Raw genomic sequence first — 16,735 nt, forward strand, 5'->3', positions numbered from 1 at the left:
AGAACCCAGACGACCCTGTAAAGAACTGCAGGCGTCGATTAAGGTCGTTGTTCACAATCCCACAAGAGACTGCAAATATGGCGAAAACCACTGCGGACCGAAAAGAACACGCGGGTTCATCTCACATGTGCCCAAACATCGTGATGACCCCCAAGAGCCCAGCGATAATATTCTGTGGACCGATGAGTTAAAAGTGGAACTTTTTTGTTCCACATGGGGAGTTCTAGATATACAGAAGGGATCTTGTTTCTTCTGGGTGATTTTATAATCTATTCTAGACCCATAAATGTTGCCATGCATGTTTTGGGTGAACAGCTTGTGTATGTGTTTGTATCCAAGTCCGTGCAGACCTCCTCACCAGATTATTTAGCCTAATCCATGCCCAAAACCAATTATTACTTTTATTTATTTCACAATATATATAAAGAGAAGAACCCCTTACAGCCTAATTAATTTTCACTTCATTTTAATGACTCTCCAAAATTCCCATTGTTGGGTGGATACATAGAAATATAACGCTACAGAATAATGGTAGTCTGCGTTAAGGATACTTTAGACCCAATTTGCTTTTTGTTTGAAAGAAATAAGCTCAGGAATAGAAACCAAAGACTTTTCTTGGCGACCCAGGAGGTAACAAACCTGTGAATTCCGACTTCGTAAGCCAGCGTCTTCTGAATTTCTAAACCGTCCCGGACTTAATTGAACGGGTTGTTGATGGCAAACCTCTCAGCTTATTGGTTTTTCTTTTCATCTTTCTGCATTAGGCATTATAATTCTATATGCTATAAAAATGTTCTATATGAACCTAAAAGTACCGTAAGAAGCGCTGCATACGTGGTTGGTGCTATATAAATAAAAACCCCGATCTGTAAAATAAAATGTGTAGATTGCCATACAGATATAATAGACACGATGCTTAAAATGTTTTCGCTTTATATTGATGTAATGCGAGAAATCACGCTTGCATACCATCTAATGACTATCCTTTTATTGGGGGCTTTATTGACCACCTGGGGTACCCCACACAGCTGTTTAATTTGTTCTCCTTGATTGCAAAATTTCTGCTTTCAAAGCCATCTTCCATCTGTTATGATCTGATTAAGGTTCCAAATTGTTGATCTGCCCTCCAGTGAGTTGGAAGCTGGTAAAGGGTCTCCGTAGTAGGGGGGTATCTGGATAGGAGAAGACTTACGCCTTTGTTATTGCTTGTAGCGGGTGAAGTGGATGTATCGGGCTGTTCCTTTATACCAAGCAGCTGTTTCTACCATTCACATCTCTGCTGACTTGCACACAACCGCAACAGCTGCTCCGATCCTGCATGTGACCGGAGGAATCTGACATCCACCCGGCCACCGGTCTCCGCCGTCACCGTCCCTGATACCAGGACCAAGCCTACAAACGTAATGTTTTATTTATGCATTCTTGAACCTGGTAGATCCCATCTGGCCAGCTGTCATCGTGGATAGCGAAGGTTTGTGTTGGGTTTCCTATCCCTGTGGCTGTCGCAGTTAAACCCGGGTATCTTCTTTATCTTTATTATTTATTTTAAGAAAAAAAGTGTTTTGTGTTTTTCTACATTGCATATGAAGCAACAGAAAAAAAAATTAGCTGCGTGATATAGGAGCCTGTGGCTTCCATCGGCTTATTTTATACACCTCCCTAAAAGAATAAGGGGGAGGGGAAAAAAAAACTTTTGTTATGGTGTGCGACCCAATCGGCGTCGCGTGGAGTCTGCCTCCTGGATTATGAGGGAGAAACCTCTGTAGGCTGAGCTGAGAGACGAAGGGGCACCACTGCCAACTGCCTCGTCCAGCTCTCCAGCAGTCATGCTTTGTGGACTGAAGAAGGATTTGCAGTCAGATTTTGGTAGGAGAATTCTTAACTTTAATTTTGAACGTGACCCGTATATCCATATACTGCTAGTTCCTATGCTGGCGGTCTTTTCTTCCCATTTCTTATTGCCGTATTTATTTTAATACATATATTTTAATTGTTGTCATGAAGTTGCTATGTTAACTAAGTTGCAGAGAACAAGCAGAGCTATGAGAGATGTATTATACAGGTTTCCAATGATCTCAGTTGTAAAACCTGTTATTTTTGCGAGATATAATGTTTTCTTAGGGTTTTATCTTTTTTTTTTTTCTTTATATCGTCAAGGTAACGTTTTTTTGTTGTTGTTTGTCATTTGTTGCCTTTTTTTTCTATTAATATTTTAAACCATAATTTTTATAGCATTGGAATAATAATCTCTGCAGAAGTGGGGTGGGGGAGTTCCTTTTTGTTCTGAAATTAACACAAAATGTTTCTAACTGTAATATTGTTACAGTAACAAACCTTTTGGATTAACAGTTTCAGTGCCAGAGGGGCTGCTTGCCCTTCTGGAATTTGGTTAGTTTTTATTGGCTTTAATACTCTGCCCAACAAGGTTTATTGAATATTTTTGCGGCATTAATTACTAAACTTGATCACAAAATATGGCCATAGAGAATATGCACACAAAAAAAGTGTAGATGGTGTTTTTTTTTTTTGTTTTTTTTTTTTATTTGCTTTGTGTTTAGCGCCTTGTCTGCTTCAGGAACGTGCAAAACATATGAGGCAGCTTGATGTCTTTTTAATGCTTTTATTTCTCAGACAGATGACATTGTTAAAAAATGTAACATATTCAGTAAAACTCATTAAAAGTTTAGTGGGGAAAAAATACAGCAATATACCAATATGTAACAATTTATTATATATTGTTGTTTTTTTACTGATGCCTACACAAAAACATATCTAGGATTTGCATCCTCTCTCCAATAACATAAAGCATGGTATATGTTAATTATTACATATATTGACCATATAAAATTCTAAAAAATTACTTGCGCACAACCTTAAGCACCCAGCGGTTAAACTGCAACTTCAATTATCCTTGGAAAAAGAACGGTGTGAGTTATAGTCCTTTTAGATATAGTAACGGTGTTTGGCTCGGTGTATATGGGTCTATGTTTAAAAAAAAGTGTATGCATTCCTAACCTCTGACCCACAGTCTCTGCCTAAATGTTTAATACCCTCCCCATCGCTCTCCTGTATACATTGCATTTATATACAGTATGTTTGCATTATCCTTCCCTTTCTTACAGTCCACCCCACATTCCTGGCGTGGCAGAACGTTTGTGTTCAGATACCTGCAAATTGGGACTGTTGTCAAGGAACACCGGTAACAATGAAACCTATGGAATGGTTTATGGCTTTTACTCCTGAGATCTTTCTTAATGTGGTGGCATTAGAAGAAATTAACTGTTTAAAATCCCTGTGCTTGGCCAAGAATCTGGTAACTCATAACTACTTAACTGGAGAAACTTTAATTGTTGCTAGAAGAAAAGGTGTTTAAAACCTAATTGCTAGCTTTTTTGGTTGTTTGAAGGAAATGTATTTTTCTTAAATGACGTTAACTGTAATGTCATAAACATTTGTTGCAAGATTTGTCTTTGTGGCCCCATCTAATGCCCCGACGAACCGATTTTCGCTGACTGTTTGTCATAGTGGACCCCTGCCAGATCCACATGAGCCTCTGAGGTTCCCCGATACTGCCCATGTAGCAAAATAATGTTGAACGGTTCTCCGGAGCCTTCTAATCAATGACACTGGCTAGAATTGCAAACGCTTGTTGCCAGTGGGGGTAAAAAAATGCAATCGGCATCATGCAATACTACTTCTTCTCTTTCTTCTTCTCTTTCGCCTTTGCAGTTCTCTCCAGGTTGAACTTTTAAATCTTTTTCCCCACTTCCCCTTTTCAAATAGGAACCCAAACACCCCTCAAAACAAACGTAAAGCTCCCCCTTTGCCCGATCAGTCACCTGTTCTGTTCTTTATCTTTATCATTTTGGGCCTCATTAACTGGTGATGTTGCCATAGCCCCACACCTCTGACACTCAGATGAACAGAACTTCCTGCTTGTTCGGTTGCTGTCTGGTGTGTGACCCTCTGGGACACCCTATCCCCCCTAATTTGGAATAGGTCCCCACTGGGTCCTCAGTAAGAAACTGCCTGCTGATCCATTCTCTGAAGACAACCACTGGGCACCCGACGAGACACTGTTTCCTTGTATAGAGGGCACTCGACGATGGGACTTCCAGTTAGGTAGACTTCCGCCCAGACAGATGTTTCCAAGAGGTGCCAGCTGGTCCGAGTGGAGCTTAGACGACAGCAAAGTCGGAGAAGAAGTGGGAGGTAGGCCACCAAGGAGGACATGCGGGATGGAGAGCGACTGGGCCTGGAACCGTACCAACTCTAGCTGGGAAGGGACAGATGACCCACTGAAAATCAGCTTCTGAAGCCAATTGGGACCCTGAGACACCACTACTGCTTGGAACTCCATCAGCATGGACTCCAGTGCTACATGAGCCATGGTCTTCTTCTTTCGTCCTTCTCTAACCACTTCTCTTCAAGTCCACCTCTCCTTTATCTTCTATCACTAGATAAAGCTGATATTAATCAAGAAGAAGTGCCAGACGATTAAGAAAATATTGTCTATGTGGGATTACCAATATGTAATCCCTATAATGGAAAGAGAAGTAGCTCCTCCAATATGGCCCTATACAGCTACCTGTTGGAAAGGGGGTCGATGGAGCCAGATTAGAGGTGGATATGCTAATAATCTTGAAGTAACCACATGGAAAAGTACTCACAGCCAGTAGAGGGTCAGACCCCTGGTAAAATCCAGAGCCAGCAAGGCACCAGATGTTTTGTAATCCAACAGAAGAGCCATGGTTTGGGTAAGCAGAATGAGCAAGGTACAAATAGACGGCAGAGAGATGAGGCTACTCCAGTAAGGCAGCCAGGGTTCAGTACATAGGCAAGTAGAATGAGCATTCTGGTAGGTGAGGCAGCATGCTGAATGTATATTGCGAGGATCAGGGACTGAAACTACCCCAGCCTAGTCTGCCCCTTTTAGGTCTTGCCACAACTTTCTTTGAACTCTGATTTCACCTCTGATGCCCCCTTCTGTATATGTTCTCCAGGGGCTCCCTTTTTATGCTGGGTCATCCAGTACCGTCCAGTAGCCTTGCCCTATTCTGGATATAATCCTTATCTTTATAAGATGCGATGGACTGCTGGTTATTTAGGTCTAGTGCTTTAGAAATTAAGAACACAAGGGTTAAAATGTAACAACCGATTAACATAATGGCGATGAATGCCGTATTTGTGCAAATGGCTCTTCCGTGCGCGTGAAGCTTCTTCATAACAATGTAGATGATGCAGATAAAATGGCCTGGTTTCGACGTCCCTCTGGGTGAATCGTAAACCTGTTCAATTTTCATTTCAGACTAATTACAAAACGAAACAGCAGGGCGAAGACGCCTTTATCGGTTACAATGCCAAATGCCACATAAACCACTCTCCAAATCAAAAGGAAGCGGGAAATGATTACTAACCGTTACAGAGACAAATGGAGAGTTGGAATACGTGAGGCAATAGGTGCTTAAGGTTTGAGAAGTCAATCTATGGTCAGAGACAGCATGGTCAGTTTAGTGCATACGTTCCAAAGTATAATACAGAAAATATGGAGCGATTTCCTATTAAAAAAGCTAGAATTCTTGTGGAAATGGCCTCTACTCAGCATGTGAATATGCGTGACGCGTTGAAAGTGGTGTTCCATCCACACAACGGATTGTTGTGTTACCCTACGAGAGATCCCAAAAACCAGCTAGCATGGGATACAAAGACAGTCCAAGATGGCGGGTTTGCAGTCCCATACCAGGCCATCTCCGGGCATCGTCATGTAATCACACCAGGGTTGATTCTGCATTTTCTTCCTTTATGATGTTAATTTGTCCCCTTCTCTGGAAATTTTGCAGGTGGTGATATAAAGTTAATCTTTTGAGAAGAATTTTAAGATTAGCATAAATTCATAGAAGATTGACATTGTGGCCTAGTTATAGCAAAGCAAAAAAATATAATGCAGATTTAATGCCGTTTTTATGGGCCATTGCCAATTTTATATTTTTTTTAAAGGACAACATCTTTCTAGACACTTGGACATTTGATTGAAATAAAATTGTAAACACGGTGGCCTCCTGGAATTTTTGTTTGTCTGTTTCTTGTTTAGCTCCGTAGCTTATAACGTTGCATTTGTGGTTAATTATATGTATGTATATATTTGTGTGTGTGTGTATGTATGTATGTGTGTGTGTGTATATATATTATATGTGTATGTATATATGTGCGTGTGTGTATATATATATATATATATATATATATATATATATATATATAATGTGTGTGTGTATGTATATATTTGTGTGTGTGTGTGTGTGTGTGTATGTATGTATGTGTGTATATATGTGTGTGTATATGTATATATATATATATATCATATAATTTATGTTCTTTCAGGATGAGTTACAAGTCAGAGCTTTCTTCTTCTGGATTCTGAACATGCTAGTCCTTGTTTTGCTATTATTCACGGTAGAAGGTTTAGGGGTTTTTTTTGTTGATAAATGTGACAAAGTTGAGTGCGGCCATGAAAGCAGAATTGTTGCGGTTTTCTATTGCTGTATGTCCATTTATATATATATTTATTTCACTCTAGATTATAACTACAATACACAATGTTCATTTAAAATTCCATTCAATAATCATCACTTTTTTAAAACAAAAAATATGCTGTTTTTAGATAAATAAAAGTGAAAGTAACTTTATTATTTTAAGTATATATAATATTGGTTGCTTGCTATGATCTATGATCTGGGCATAGAACGTTTATGGCGAAGTTCGGATCTTTGAACGGTTTGAGGAATTGTCAACGAGCGTGATGATAAGTTCCAGCGCTTTAATGGTGCGACGTGCTGTAATGAAAGATTGTATCTCACAAAGTTATTTAAGGTTGCTCTGTGGGGTTTATGGTTGGGCGGCTGGAATAAAATGTAAGCAGGACCTGCATAGTTTGCATTGCAGAAGAAACGCGTTCCACTCCAAGCCAGCTAGGAATTCCGCGTAGCTCTCCCGGTCGTCGGCAAATAATAGTAAGAGCTGTTTATATACCAAGTTTCAAAGGGGTTTATTTACAGACCAGTGAATTGGGGATGACCTCGTCTTGCCAACTTAACCAAGAATTTTAAAGGTCCTAACAGGCTGAGTTTCTCATTCAAGGGCCATACTGACGCTGCATAATGCATGCTGCAAGTCATGTTTTTTTATCGAAATATTTAATTGTACATTATACAGTGCCAGCCTGGGTAACTCATTTGGGTTGGACTGTCTATGTATCATTTTAACATTACGTTTATTTATGGAGCGCCAGCAGATTCCTTCACTCTCTATGCCTATAGGGGGACAGTGAGAATGAACAATAACATTAACGTTGATTAAAGATGAGATTGACGCACATTAAGTCATACTGGTACAGAAAGAAAAGAGTTCTTCCTGCTCTTGCTGTTCATCAAAATTCAGAAAGGATGTCTAAAACCGTATAACTGCAATAAACACAGGATCTTTTTTTTATTGGGAATAACAAATAGGTTGCTCTCCGGCTGTTGCATCGACTCTCGGGGTTATCTGCCAACATGGGCCCAGCCAACAGCTGGCAGAAGAATGTCATGGAAATGGTCGGCAATCGGCATGTTGGCCATTCATTAAAAGCATGCAGGCGCTACTCATCTGAGCGTAGAAATCTATCTACAGCGCTATCGTACCAAGCTAGGAGTCTATTCTTAGAACATGATTTCTGCCAGCATGCACCCGCCACAAAATGAATAGTGACTTTCGTTCGGCTCCTGGTTGGCTGTAAAACTGGTGTCTTAATATACACTATATGATGATATACCTTCCAAGATGACCAAAAAAAAGGTCTCTTTTTTTTTTTAGCGGAGTTTGTGGTTAGGGACATGGCAGGACTTTATTTAGATTTTGTGACCTGTCGATCCGTATTTAGGTAACTGATTGAGGCAGGTACGTTTTTCTTTTATTTTACATACACGTTTTAGTTTATAAAGACCGTTTTATGTTTTATACACATTTATTGTGTAGGCTGTAGATCCCTGCGATAACCTCATACCCAGCAAACATTCCAAGCTCCTAGAAAAGAGGGGTATCAGGGGAGGAAAGATGGACAAAGGGGTTCGACTCTCTCAGTGGGACACTTTGGATGTATGATAAAACGATTATTTAAATTGTCATGAAACCAACCTGCGATGTGTGACCCATTCAATCTGACATCGTTCAATGTGTCGTAAGACTTGATAAGTTGATCACTGCATGTACTACATCTCATCAAAAGACTAAATGGAATCCACTGCAGTAGCATGTAGCGTGTTATAGATACCGCACTGTTCCTAGATACATGAATGTGGGGTTATTCCTGTGTTAAGGTTTGAAGCATCTATACCCTTTGATCCGTCCGTTGTTGAACTATATCGTGATGATGTGACTCTGGATCTGATGCTCCACCTGTGCTCCCTGCTATAGGGCAGTATCCCATAACACGCAGAGCAGCAGGTGGACTGACTTGTAAGATGACAAAAATGTTAATATAATAGACATTTCATGGACTACTTTTTTGTTTTGCCATTAATTATATCTACTGTTATTTTTGTTAACGGTTTTGGCTTTCTTTTGTGTACTATGGAATATTAAATACATTTTTTAACCCCCATAATGACAAAGCCCGTACATGTACGGGCTCAAAATACATTGTCTTCAATGGGTTTAGGGACTGCCCATTGTCCTTAAGGGGTGAATGTTTCACTTTTCCGTTGTCCACCATGGCTATGATCTTAAGAATTAGCGGGGAGTGCTGACGATACCCTCATTTGGGGATACGTAGGTGACTGATGCCCCTGGCTCAATTGAGTTTGTTTGCCCTTTGTATAACACAATGCAGTATTGCTTTTATAAGGAAGATGCAGATAGCAGCTTTGGTTCAAAAATAGTCCAGTTTTGTCACAATTCAGGACATAATTACCTCGAAACGAAAGTGTATCATATAGCGCTGTGGCTACATTGTACCAAATTTAAGAGACTTTTCTATGGCAACTTGCACATCTTTGCTCGGGTTATTTAGATGTATAACAGTAATTTATGGCTACATATGTTTTCATCTTTGTCTCTCTGTCATATATTGTAATGTGCCCTATATTTCTAAAGTGAGTTTGTCCCGTTTTCTTCTAGATGATGGGCCTTATTTGAAGGGAAGAAAAGACTCTGCAGGCAATGATCTGGCTCTTGTCTCCAGACGGCAAAGTATTCCAGGTGGGTTAATATGAGGTTTGACTCAGAATGTCTAAACGATAAGGAAAACCGGCCATACATCAAGGTTCTGATAAATACCAAAACGCGTACCGTCTATTAGACAGGTTTTTTCTGAACTATCTAACATCTCTGAATGACGTTCTGGTGTTCTTAGCGATATTCTATAATGGCAGGGGTCATGGGCTCCAGCTCTAGAGCAAAACATAAAGTTAGGTGCTGAACTTCTGTGTCCAGTCTGTTGGTGGAAATATCGGTATGCAGTTGCATTGTCAAGCAGTAAGCTTTTGATAAAACACAAAGATGGCTTGTGCTCTTCTGCCTCCATACTTGTTGGCTCCAAGGCCCACCGTGGGACTGTTGACGCTCTCTGTGAACCCCAACATAGCATAGTCTTGGGGGGGGGGTTCCAGCAGCTTGATGCCCCGGCTTTGTTATGGACAAACAGGCCTTGGTTAGGTTGGCCACTGTATCTACAGAACTTTATAAATGATCTGAGAGGAAAATAGATGCTTAAATAGTCAGTCATAACACATGTTGTGGTGCAACTTGAGATCTCTACCACGCTTTTGAATGTGAAAGAGTTCCTGCTAGGCTTTGTGACCCGGAGTATCCCTGCATCAACGCTTAGACTGGGCTATAATCTATGCTGCTGCAGGACTACATCTCCCATAATGCTCTTTCAGCTAAGGGGCTGGCTGAGGAAGATGGGAGATGTAGTCCTGCAGCAGCTGGAGGGCCGCAGTTTGGACGCCCCTGATCAATGAGAATCTGTATCTGGGTTTACGTGCTAACAATCTGCACCCTTATTTAAAAAAGTACTATAGGCTATCCTTTCTGCTTACCTCCATCGATTGAAGGCGCTGAGGCACTTGCTTGAGAGGTTGATAATGGCTCTTATCTCGCAGGAGCCCGGCGCCTGGCGCTGATTACTTGTTTAAAGAGCAGTTCTGATTACGTGTAAATAGCTCTTGTATAAAGGATACTAAAGAATAGAGCAAAGAGAGTGCAGGAGGAAGGACGCAAACTGACATGAATTAAATGTATGTTCTTACTAAAGTTAGCGCAGAATTTTTTGTGCCACAGGAAAAATTATGAATGAGGGTTGAGGAGAATGAGGGTCCGAGAAGCGGTTTTGTGTTTATCAGTAATAGTAATATTTATTCTTGTGCTGCATTTCGTTACGGGCCTTTAGTAAAGCAGAGTAAGTGGAACAGCACCTTTAAAACCAATCTCTGTACCTTCCAAAATGCAGTCCTTGCGCATGCAATGAAAATCATTTATCCAGAAATATTATTTACTGTACATGTTTGACGTTTTAAGTAACAGCAAGCTGTTTAGGCAATAGAACCCCTTAAAACTCTGGCCTTCCCAGGTTTAAAACAAATATCCCTGAATATTAAAAAGATAAAACACTGATTTGATTTTTCATTTTATCAGAGAATACTTTAAATCTGGATCAAACTGAACCAAAAAAATGAATATTAGCCCAGGAGGCGCTGCGTGGAGAGATTTTGTATGAAAGACAAGGTTAAAAATTAAGAACGCTGGTTATGCTCAAAAGATTGGAGGATTAAAGATTTCACACCGCAGGAGAGGTGCAAGAATGGCTATTATAGGAAAGAGATTAAAATAGTCTGAGATAGACTTAAACAGAACCTGCCACACACCATTATTTTTCCGGACTGATAAAATAGCCTTTATAGAGAAAGTGTTACCCAGCGCCGATGCGTTCCCAACAACCGAAAAAGCAAAATAGTTTCTTTTATCTGCCGTTGATCGCGTGTAGAACTTTCATCTCTCCGGTTCTAACAATCTCCAGTGAACAATGAAAAGCTAAACTGTCCTAACGGCAGAATGGGGTAAATAAATTGTCTTTGATACCAATTTGTTGAAACGAGCACCAAGCCCTCTCTTTCCTCTGCATTCAGAGCATGGCACGTTCACCGTACTCCTGGGCATCATCCAGAAGCCACGAGGGTTCCCTCCAAGCCGCAGGCACTATAACCACAATGTAAATTATTGTCAGGACGCAAATTAAGCGACCGCCGGGGAGCATTAATATCCCGGCAGGTGCCATCTGCAGTCATATCTGGAAGTTTGCTTGGGATGATGCGAAAAACCCAGCCAGGGCAGCTGATAATTTGAGCAGAAGCAAGGCAGGTTGACACGAAAAGGAGTCACGCGGTGCGGCAAGCCGTCCATAAGGGATCGGGACTGAAAGCCTCATTAACCATTTCATTATATAGCATTACTGTAGGCAGATTGGACATGTCCAAAATGAATTGGAGGGAATTACAGTATATAGGTTTGAAGGGCAGAGATTGTGTTGACTCGTACCTCTTCAGTGTCCCAATTTAAGTATGACAGTTTCTATTTTTAAGTTAGGGGTTGGTTAGAGGGGTCAGAAGAGCCGCACAGCTCCCACGTGGCCACCTTGATACAAATTATCACATTATATATGCAGGCCACCAGTGTCCCATACTTACCTGATCTGGTGTGTAGCCAAGGGCTGTAAATGACCAACCGCAAGCTCCATGAGCATTAAAATGGAACGTGCAACTGGTTATATATACCCAACCGTCACACGCACTTACACCACCATTACATCGGTGCCAGGGCCATCTTGTCATTGCCGACCCTGAATGATGCTGTAGGTCAAGTGGATGAATAGGAATATTTGTCTGTGCTCAAGAGCTTGCTTTCTTCAAAGACGTATGCATACACTAGAAAAGGGATGTTGTCATAATTAAATCATCATATAGCCAACAGATTAATTGGAGCGCTACAAGGAACTACTTGGGAGACCTTCATCTTTTCCCATAATGGAGAGTAATTCCGTATATGAAATGTGATGAAAGCATAAAATACATCATGCAAAGGCAAGCATGGGATGTGGATTTTATTGGTTGCTTTTGGCCACATTGAACTGAAAACGATAAAAGAAATTTATGTTCAGCTTGTCAGAGTGGAGGGATAAAGCCCAGGACAGGGATTAACTGGGTAAAATCGGCAAAGTGGCAGAACAGTCAATAGCCGAGGAAGGAATGGAATTGTAAGATTCGACAAGAATGTCGGGGTCAATAATAGATGAGAGGTTAGTGCTCGGAGAAGAAATAATGACACAGGAGATCAATAGAACGTTGTTTGTTGGCGTGGTTAATGTATGGCGTCATTTTGTGCTAAAGTTGTAGAGAATAAAAACATGAGATAGATAGAAAGTAAAAAAAATGACCAAACTGTAAAGTCTGAGGAAAGACCTAGGTAGATAGTTACATCAATGTCAAGAAGCCCAGGGATTTTCAATGTCAAGAAGCCATTTTTAAGTGCATCAGCTGGAAGGGAGAGTTACAACTTACATTAGAGTTCCAAGTGCGTAAAGCTTGTGGTCAACAATAATCATGTTAGAGGTCATCTGTGTGCCTTACTTATATTTTACGATGATCATTTGTAACATTTTTTTCCTTTTTGTATTTAAATGTTAAATCTTGTCCTTGATTTCAAAAACAGTCAAATATTTGTGTGCATCAGCCTGTCGTATAAAATGTGCCATTAAAGTTGGATTTGCCAATTTTCTATATCTATTTTAATAATGGTCAAATTTTACAAGGTGAAGGGAATTGAAAAGTTACAAAATCCAGGGGTACGTAGAGCACAGAGAGCCACGGGGCAGAAAACATTTAAAGTTTAAAACCAAAAAAAAAAAAAAATTAAAACCTGGATACTCCTGTATATAGTAAAGTTCTTACAGATTATTGTTTCCTGTATAAACCAGTTCATCGTGGCTTGTGTCTTGATCCGTCTTTTTGCAAATATTTTCAATCTTCGCAGAGGAGTTCCGTGGCGTTACCATAGTGGAACTGATTAAGAAGGAAGGAAGCACTTTGGGCCTGACCATTTCCGGAGGAACCGACAAAGATGGGAAACCCAGAGTGTCCAATCTCAGGCCTGGAGGTCTGGCCACCAGGTGAGTCGTTATTATATACCATGTAGATGTTCTATACCGTGTAGATGCTCTATTTCATCCTTTTAATACCCATGAAGAGATGTTCTGGAGATGTTCTTCTGTCTTGCAGGGTTTACAGTTTAGACTGTAAGCTCTTTTCACTTTTGTGCTTCATTTTTGGTCTATGTTCCTCATCTGACCAATGTCGGACACGTTCATTATTATTCTCTATTGCTTTTCCAGGAGTGACCAGCTGAATATTGGTGATTATATTAAGTCTGTGAATGGTATCAATTTGACAAAATTACGCCATGAAGAGATTATCAGCCTCCTAAAGAATGTGGGTGAGAGGGTGGTCCTGGAGGTCGAGTATGAACTACCTCCTGCCAGTAAGTACCATATTAACGATGCCACGCTCGTATAGTTGACAAAACCTATCTGTTAAAAGAAAGCCAAAGCCTCATACCAATAGTTAGAGAAAGTATGACCGTTTATTGGTTTTTGAATCATATCAGTCCAAGCTGCATGCCGTCATAACCTGGCTTGTACTGACATGGGGCAACGGAAGAGGGTATTTGTAGTAGATTCCCTTTAGAATGTGGTGGCGTCCATTTTTATTCCGCTGCTAGTTTAGGAGGTAGAAACAATGATATATCTCTGGTTTTTATACATGCAAAGTTCTAACTATGACTTGTTCTCTATACAGCTCCGGACACCAGCTCAGCCATCATCCCAAAGACTATCGAAATCACCTTGTGCAAAGAGGGCAACAGCTTTGGGTTTGTGATGAGAGGTAAGCATTGATCATGTTTTAAAAATGCATGTGCCCTTAGTGGAACATGGGGGCTGGCATCATTTCTCAGATACTTTCATGGTGGCCATCCATTTTTATTCCATAAACTGACAAAGCTTAGCCTTGCGCAATCTCTCAAATAGGGAGACTTGAAATATGAAATCCCTACTAGACCATCTTTATCTTTCTATAGTTTTACTTTAGAATATGTAAAATCAGTAACATTCTAGCATTATGGTCTTCTGTAGATCCAGGGTCAATCTTTTCCACTTGAAACAAGTTATCACGTTTCTTTCACCCCATGGCCCTAAATCCAGATGGTTAAATGGATAATTTTTATGATATTTTGCATTCAGGGGTCCGTTAAGTTCTTTGTGATAAGTATAATGACAATTAGTTTATGGTACAAGGCTTGCGTAGGAAGTACAAAGTTAAATTATCAACGGTAGAGGTTGAGGATAATCTACGCATTCATGTTCCTTTCTCCGCAGGAGGGGCCCATGAAGACTGGCATAAATCCAGACCACTAGTTATAACTTACGTGAGGCCCGGAGGACCAGCAGATAGGTATATGATATGATGTATGATAACGCCGTTATCTTTCTGTTATGAGAAGCCTGTGACTTATTTCATGAAGACAAGCGGAATATATTCCTTAAACCAGCTCGGTTTGGGTTAACGGATGCGTGCGTAACGGTGACAGCTGGTTGCTCAGTCTGGCACTCCAATAAATTCATCCCCAATATTACTTAATGTGCGCAGCGAATGTGAGACATATTGCAAATGACTTAATGTCAGTTTAATTCCAGAGCAGACAGTTTGGGAAATTGGATCCAAATTAGAGATTAGAGTGTTTCACTTGTTCAGTGAATATATATTTTGCTTTTCTAGAGGAATCCTAGGCAGTCTAAGTGATGGATTGGAAGAGGGGTTTCTCGTATTTTAACATTTAATTTCACAAGCCATGGTGGAATTACAAGGAACCAAAGGGGGAAACTGGTCCAATCTACAGTATTTGAATCTCTCGCTCTTAATATTATGTTATTTGTGAATAAAGAGCAGCTCTCTTCATATGTGGAGCTGATGTTCCATTTGCGGCATCGGTATGCCAGGTCGAAGCGGCCATTTTGACTTTGGGACTTTGAGTCTGCGGGGCATCCTGGAATATATAAGGATAAAACTGGCGGTTGTAAGAAAACTTAAGAAATTAAACAGTCAGAAGTGAATGAGGATTAAATTTAAATGGAGAGAAACAGTTGAAATATAGGAGAAAGCGGGAGATTGGTGGAGCGCTGGGGTTTCAGCTCACACACCTTGCTATGTTTAATGAGGGGTCAACCCTGTCAAGGTTATCCTGGAAGAAGATCTTGGATAGCCCTGCAATAATATTTTGCTCATTTAATAAGGTCTTAACATCCTGAGGTCCTGATGAATTAGTGACTACGTTGTTCTTGAGGACACTGGTGTTGGTCTTCTAAAATACACAGTGAAGTCAACAAGTTAATCTTTTACATCTTTTGATGTATATTCTGGGTTTAAAGCTATTTTTGGTTGATCTATGACTTGAATAAGAGATTATAACCAAAGCCATAGTAAGTACACCCAGAATTTAAAAGCGAAATTCTTTCCCAGACATTGTCAAAGATCCTTGACCAAGACTGTTATCTTCTCTAATGGAATCATGATGTCATCTCATTCAGAACATATTATATTTTACTTTGCATTTTATTCATGGAGACAGAAGATTCCTTAGCGCTGTTACATCCTTGAAGAGCAAACCAACCACAACGTTGACATCTACACAAGATAGACTTATATTGACACATTTTAAAACTTTCTGATACATAGAAAGCCCTGTCCTTGTAAGCTTACAATCTATTAGGAAGTTGCGGGGGGGTATGAGACGGAAGGAGAAGGGCTGCTCGGGTGATAAATGGATTGTAGCGAGGGAGATCTAGATATCTCGAAAACAGAAGGTTTCTTTCAGAACGCAGGTGGACGGATTGCATGCCTGTCTGGGTATGTGGGTCATATAGAACTCTCTCCGTAAGACATTAACTACTCACTTATTCCCACCTTACTCTATTTTTGCACCCCCACCTACCCGGTTGCCCCTTGATACTGCCCGTACTAATAGCTCAATTATCCAACTCGCCTATCTCCGAACAGAAGAAAACCCGAAATCCTGAGGGATTTAAAGCGATCTGTAATATTCCAGTTTCCCTACCATAAGCCGAAAAGCAGAATTTAAATGAAAACTCGTAGCGTCCTTGACAGTGATTGATCCAAGCAAATTATTCTGATCAAAGCGAGAAGCTGTCAGGTATTTGGGATGGTTTAAGGCATTTGTCATATTAATGCCCTCAATTTTAAACTCTGACATTTTATTCTAAATGGGAAAAATGCCACATTTACTTTAACCCCCAGAGGCGGCTTCTTGCCTTGGAAAGCGATTAGCTTACTTCTCAGGAAATGGTTAAATTAGATCAAAGCTAGGACTCGTTAGATGTAATGCTTTAGGGGATAGCTGCTGGCGCGTGGCAACTAATAATAATTCTCAAACCATAGCTTGACAACGCTCTACTTTCCTGCAGAGATCTTTATTGATTTATATAGCACCATCATAGTCCATAGCATTGTGCAATGGATAAACCAGACATAACTCGTGCAACTGGGACTTGCAGATACAAATGGTAAGGAGAATCCTGTTCAAAGGAGCTTACAATCCAGAAGTCTAACCTACTGAGTTGTAATGTCTGAAAGGGGTG

At 40.4% G+C, this 16,735-nt stretch overlaps 1 protein-coding gene across 1 annotated transcript in view; it reads left to right on the forward strand.

Annotated features, from left to right (window-relative positions):
- Positions 1-16,735, forward strand: part of LOC149273214 (glutamate receptor-interacting protein 2) — a 122,519-nt gene that overhangs the window by 89,384 nt on the left and 16,400 nt on the right. Inside the window, exons 4-8 of the mRNA XM_089506577.1 lie at positions 9,151-9,231; positions 13,060-13,195; positions 13,418-13,563; positions 13,881-13,967; positions 14,459-14,534. Of these exons, the coding sequence (XP_089362703.1) occupies positions 9,151-9,231; positions 13,060-13,195; positions 13,418-13,563; positions 13,881-13,967; positions 14,459-14,534 (526 nt within the window). The remainder of the gene's footprint in view (positions 1-9,150; positions 9,232-13,059; positions 13,196-13,417; positions 13,564-13,880; positions 13,968-14,458; positions 14,535-16,735) is intronic.

Source organism: Sceloporus occidentalis, unplaced genomic scaffold (assembly GCF_023333645.1).
Source record: "Sceloporus occidentalis isolate IW3139 unplaced genomic scaffold, rSceOcc1.0.p SCAF_395, whole genome shotgun sequence".
In the NCBI taxonomy this organism is placed as follows: domain Eukaryota; kingdom Metazoa; phylum Chordata; class Lepidosauria; order Squamata; family Phrynosomatidae; genus Sceloporus; species Sceloporus occidentalis.